At 63.2% G+C, this 6,000-nt stretch overlaps 1 protein-coding gene across 1 annotated transcript; it reads left to right on the top strand.

Annotated features, from left to right (window-relative positions):
* Nucleotides 1-4,825: 4,825 nt before the first annotated feature.
* Nucleotides 4,826-5,952, top strand: BTBD18 (BTB domain containing 18). Its single transcript, XM_057430928.1, has 2 exons — nt 4,826-4,994; nt 5,129-5,952. The coding sequence occupies exons 1-2, from the start codon at nt 4,865-4,867 to the stop codon at nt 5,950-5,952; spliced, it is 954 nt and encodes a 317-aa protein (XP_057286911.1). The 5' UTR covers nt 4,826-4,864.
* The last annotated feature ends 48 nt before the right edge of the window (nt 5,953-6,000 follow it).

Below are 6,000 nucleotides of genomic sequence, written 5' to 3'. Positions count from 1 at the left end.
TGCTCAGCCGCGGGGCTTGGCACTGCGGTCCCGGCGCCTCTCGCAGCAGATGGGGAAGGAGCCACCAGTGCTGCTCAGGGGAGGGATTCGGCCACGGCACCGAGCCCGGGGCAGGGAATTCAAACGTGAGTTTTAACAAATGCACTGGTCCAGGCAGGCAGCTGTGGCTCCAGCACCGGCAGCGCTCTGCGTGGCTGCAGCCTCTGTCCCAGGGCTGCTGCTGCTCCATGCTGCAGGGTCTCAGAGTGGAGGGACTTTCCCTTCCCTGGGACTGGAGGAAGTGCTGAGGAGCCGGCCCCTTCCTGTCCATGCCCCTCACCTGGGAGAAGTCCGGGTCCCAGTCCCCCAGCAGTGGCTGTAGCCCAGGCTGGTGGGATTCAGGCACTGGGGTAATCCTGCGGGCTCCTGATGGCCAAGCTGTCAGTGAGACAAGAGAATAAGAGGTGAGGAAGGTTCTGGGTGGGGACAGGTGATGCTTAGGGTAAACACACATTGCTGGTGAGGTGAGGAGGAGGTGAGGAAAAGGCGACAGCAGCCTGTGAATGGCTGAAGAAAGTGATCCAGGGCCTGCTACCCGTGGCAAAAACCCACAAGAAGTGGGACCCATGCACATGAAGGGCACACTCAAGGAGGTGATGGGGGCCTGGGACCCCAAAATCCTCCCTGATCTGTAAACCAGCTTGTTCAGGCTGAAGGCTGCAGAGGACAGAGAGAGCCAGCCTCTGCTCCTTAAGGGAGGACTTCTCCATCCCACTGCAGGGAACCAATTCATCCCTGTGGCCCCCCATTCTCACGGTCACCCAAAAGTTAGGCCCCTCTCGGCCCTGTGCCTTTATTGAGAACTGCTCCCGGAGCACGCAACCCTCAGCTTCCCTCCCCTGCTCTTCACCCACATGAGGAGGAAGGTGGGTGCATCCCCTGAGCCCTGTGGACAAGGAGGGAGAAGAGTCCTGGCCTGGCAGTCCCAGGGGTTTGTGACCCCTCCAAAGGGACAGCTCTCCCTCAGGGAAGCAGCAGCAGTGATACCCTGTCCCTCCCTGTCCCTGCACCCCACCACTAGCTGCCCTGGCACGACCCCTGCCAGGGTGGTTGGACATCAGCTCCCACAAACCTGGGGCCAACGCAGCTGAAACCAGCATAGAGCAGTGCTGGTGTGGGGAAACCACCATGGAGCGGCCCCACATCAGCTCACAAAGAATTTCTTTAACGTACTTAAAGGCTAAACACTGTGTGAGAATACGCCTCTGCAGGCTCCAAGCTGGAGCTGGAGGCCAGGCCTCTTTGAAGCTGGGCATGTGCCTCCTGTACCCAGAGCTGCAGGATGGTGCTGGACAGGGTCCATCAGCTCCAGCTCCTGGTTCAGCCCTGCCCCAGTAGCCCCCAGAGCACCCAGCAAGGTATGCTTACCTGTGCATACCTTCGAAACAGGCTGAGCCCTGACCCTCTGTGTCTACTCCCCCAGCAGCGGGTCCAGCTCGTTTGGATCTGAGTCCCGTGGCGGAGCGTCCGTCCCACGATGTCCTGGGAAGAGGAGGAGATGTGGGACTGGTATGGGAAAAATGTGCCCTCTCTTACAGGAATTATGTGTCACAACAGCTTGCACATCCCCCTTCTCCCTGCAGTGCTGCTGTACCCAGCTGTGGCATCCATGGGACACGGCTGCCACCAGAGCAGAGCCACGGGGGCAGAGCCACTGGGACACAGCAAGACTGTTTACAGGAGAGCTCGGTGCTCTCTGGTGAAGAGGGGAGGAGGGAGGGGAGCCTGCAGCCTCAGGCCCATCACAGGGGTGGCTGCATTGTTCTAAATCAGGATAACGAGGCACTTCCGCAGCCCCTTTCCTATGGGAATCCCAACAGGTTGTTGTCTTCCCCCTGTACGAGTGGAAGTGCGGCACCGGGGGATGGAACAACTCATGTCAGACAGCAGTGGGGAGGGAGGAGGGGAGCCTGGAGCAGGCACAGGGCAGTAAAGCAAGTCCACAGCCTGCCCTGAGCTCCTCCTGGAGCAGCTCCACGTCTCCTGCCTCCATCTGCCCTCAGAGCCTTTCCCAGCCATGGGCTCCTGCCTCCATCCTTCCCTTCTGTGGCAGCAAAGCACAAGGTACCTCCCAAGAATGGGAAGAGAGGCAGCTCCTGCCCTGCAATGTAGCAACAAAAGCAAAAGGGGACATTGCTGGGAGACCATCACAGCTGCGAGACCCAAGGTAATTTCCTTTCTCACAGAAATCAACTCAGGATCCGTGGACTTGGCTCGGGAGGCACAGGGAAGATGTGACTTGTCCTGTGGGGAGGCCTCTTGCTACCAACTGCAGAGGCAGCCTGGAAAACCAGCACACCTCCAGCCTGAGATCTCTTCCCCTCCCCAGGGAATCCCACCAGGGGATAAACCCTGCCTGACATTCCCGGTCACTGAGTCACCCATGGCTCTGCCCAGCCACCAGCCAAGGACAAAGGACTGCCTGAGCCTCGGGTCACCAGCTCCGAGCACCTGGGGGTAGACAGAAAGAATCAGCATTACACAGCAGCAAGAGCCACAGGCACCTCAAATCCTCAGCCTCAGCCCTCAAATCCTGGCTGCAAACACCGGCCCTGGTGTGTAAAGAGAGGGTCAGTGGGACAAAAGGTGACTCTCTCCCAGGACACACTGGGCTGCCATGGGTGAATTCAGGCTGCAGGGCCACCTCTGGAGGACTTTGGGATCCACAGAGGACCCATGAGGCAGAGGAGTATCCGCCATGTTCCACCTGACAAGCACTTCCCATAGGCTGGGAGGTGGCATGGTGAGGGTGCCTCTGCCCTTTCAGGGACCTGTTTTGCACTGGGTGAGTGTAACCAGTGCCTCTGGAGCAGAGGCCTCACCCCTCCTGTCATCTGCCTGCTCGAGAGCCCACAGGGCCTCCAGACCCCTGTGATCCAAGGGGGTGCCTGGCAGCAACCGGCGCTCTGCTCCTCCTGCAGATAGGAACTGCCGCTGGCCCTGAGCATGTCCAAGGACAGGGACAGACCTGGGTCACTCACCATTTTATCACCCCTGCCTCTGGGGTGGCCACGGGAGAGGAAAGAGGATACAAAGGGGAGAAAGAGTTCAGCCGTGCTTTGGCATCCTCCGTGGGGTGGACAAGCAAATGCGGCTCCTTCCTCCACAGCTGGAGCGAGGTGAGCACCTTGGCCTCTGCTGCCAGGCCTCCTGCCAACCGGTGCTCAGCCCTTTGCAGCAGGCTGGCAGGCACCGGGCACCTCAGCCTGGGCTGGAGGGAACGGCTGTTCCTCCCAGCTTCACTTCTGGTCCCCGCTCAAGATATTAACTCCCTGTTCCCTCCCCTGCTGTGGCTGAGGCACCACGCAAAGTGTTTCGCAGCAGTGGGGGAGCCCGGATGCTCACCATGTCCTAGAGCCAGTTGTGACTCTTCTGTGGGCTTGAGGAGGTCTCTGCAGCTGAAGCTTCCCAGGGATGGGACCACAGGGATGGGACCGCAGGGTGCTTTTTCAGTGTCTGATCCATCTGCTCCTGAGGAGCTCGAGCTCTCCAAGTGGCAGTTTGTAATTCCAGAACATGGAGGGGCTGGGGGAGGAAACAGCTCCTTTTCTTCTATTTTTATGAGCATATGATAGCACTTTGATACCAAATTACTGATTTTGCTGTACCCCTTGGTATTTACAGCTGGGCTCCAAGCCACCAGAGGTCAGCAGAAAGGCTGCCACTAACTTCAGCAGCTGCTGGCCCAGACCCATCATCGGGCTCGCTTCTTTCTCAGTTTGCATCCATTCTGCGCACAACAAAACAAGAGGAAAACAAAAAAAAGCACCCAAAAAAGCACCCTCAGACGTCAAATGGGAGAAAACACATCTGGGACACGCGGAAACCTCAGGGGCTGAGACCGTGTTTGAGCACTTCGTAGGGTCATGATCCACGGTGCCACTGCACACTCCTGTCCTGCTGCAGCCCCCGAGGCCTCCGCTCGCGCTGGTTGTTTGCAGGAACCGCCGACAGCCGCAGGCAATGGGACTGCTGGAATCGCTGTCCCTGGGCATGCAGTGACTGATGCAGAGGGTTCCACAGTGGACGCGCTGTACCACGACAGAACGCTCCCAAGCCAGGCGGGCAGCACGGCCCGCACGCGGGCCGGGCAGGGCCGCGGAGCCGCCGCTTCACACCCGCGGTCAAACACCACCGCACGGCCCCGAGCCCGGGAGCCCCGCGCTGCGCTGACGGTGCCCGGAGCAGCGGAGCTCTGCCCCGCACCACGGCTCGGCCGCCCCGTGCTCCCCGCGCACCCGGCCCGCGGCTGCCTTTAGCGAAGTCCCCGGGGGAGGTCCCGGCCGCAGGCTCCGAACCGGGCAGGCCCCACGCCCGCACCGCCATGGCGGGGCCCCGCCTTGCTCAGCCCTTCCCGCCTGAGCCCCTCCGCGCCGCCATTGGCCAGCAGGGCGCGACGGGCGGGCGGGGTGAGCCAATGGCGGCGGCTGTTGCTGGGCGAGGCTGCGGGCGCGAGGCACGTGGGTGCTGTGAGGAGGCGGAGGAGGGGTCGCGGCCGCGTCCGCCCGGTTTTGGTCCCGGTCCGGCCCGGCCCCGGTCGTAGCGGCAGTTCCCACCCCCGCGGGCAGGTACGCGGCGGGAGGCGCCCTCCCGGCGCGAGCTGGGGGTTTCCTGGGTCCTGCGGCGGCGCCTCAGGCCGGAGCCTGGTTCCGGGCTCCAAACCCTCCCGGCCTGACCCCAAACTGGGCGCGTCCGGCGCCCTCTGGCGGCCGAGGGGGGCACTGCGCGGGGTGCACCGGGTCCCGCGCCCCGCTCCCGCACCCCGCTGCAGGTCCCAGCAGGGGAGGTGGGTGCTGATCCCTGTGCCCATCCCCGCAGGGCACCCATGGGCTCTCCGTCAGCTGCCCCGAGGCTGCTCTACCGCAGCACCCGCCTGCTCCGCACGGCCTTCCAGCAGCTCCACCAGCAGCAGCAGCGCGCCGATGTCTTCTGTGACGTAGTCCTGCAGGCTGAAGGTGAGCGGACAGCGCGGCCCATGGAGGCACCGTGGTCATTGGGGTACTGCCGGCAGGGTCCTGGGAACCCCCCCAGGAGGATCAGGGAGAGCAGGGTGGGCTGCAAGGCAGTGACAGCCGCTGTTCCTTCACAGGCGAGGCAGTGGTGGCCCATTGCTGCGTCCTCTCCGTCTGCAGCCCCTTCTTCATGGAGCAGCTGGGCCGGGAGCTGCCTCCCCGGGGCGGCAGGGTGGTGCTGGAGCTGGGGGGGCTGAAGATCAGGGTGCTGCGCAAGCTGGTGCGCTTCCTCTACACCGCCGAGCTGGACGCCACATGGGAGGAGGTGCAAGAGGTGTTGGCGGCCGCACGCCGCCTCCAGGTCACCGAGCTCGAGTCGCTGCAGCTCCAGGGGGGACGCCTGGTGAGGCCGGGACCCCAGCGGCAGCTCAACCGCTCCTGCCTGCGCTCCACCCGGCACTGCTCCCTGCCGGTGGCAGGCAGTAGCGCTGCGCCCGGTGGTACAGATAATCCCCATGGGAGCACCTGTGTCTCCCCACAAGAGAGTGCTGGTACACCCCCCCTGCACTCTCCAGAGCCCATGCACCGCAGCCCCGTGCAGCGGGTGAAGCTGCGGAAGGTGAAGAGTGGGGGGTGCTGGGAGGTGGTGCAGGAGAGGCAGCCCCCCAGCACCATGGCCACGGGCGATGGGGGGGTGATGGACCCCCAGCCCACCCTGGGTGCGGGTGCAGTGGGGCAGGTGGACAGGCGCTGCACACAGGCAGCCTGGAAGAAGCAGTGCCAGGGGTGCGCTGCACCCCAGCAGGGCTGCAGGCTAGTGCCACCGGAGGACCCCATGGGTGACCCTGAGGAGGAAGAGGTGGATGTGGGGACGCTGGAGCTGTGCCTGCCCCCAGGCACTGTCTGCATCTGGCCCTGCCCCTCGTCCGAGTCTGATGAGGAGGTGGATGTTCTCACCTAGGGAGGACAGCTGCTGCCCTCACCCCTGGCCTTGTGGTACTGAAATAAA

Source organism: Pezoporus wallicus, unplaced genomic scaffold (assembly GCF_028554395.1).
Source record: "Pezoporus wallicus isolate ANWC-B61680 ecotype Strahan unplaced genomic scaffold, APGP_CSIRO_Pwel_v1 contig_14259, whole genome shotgun sequence".
Lineage (NCBI taxonomy): Eukaryota > Metazoa > Chordata > Aves > Psittaciformes > Psittacidae > Pezoporus > Pezoporus wallicus.
This window is presented reverse-complemented; position numbering and strand designations above follow the sequence as displayed.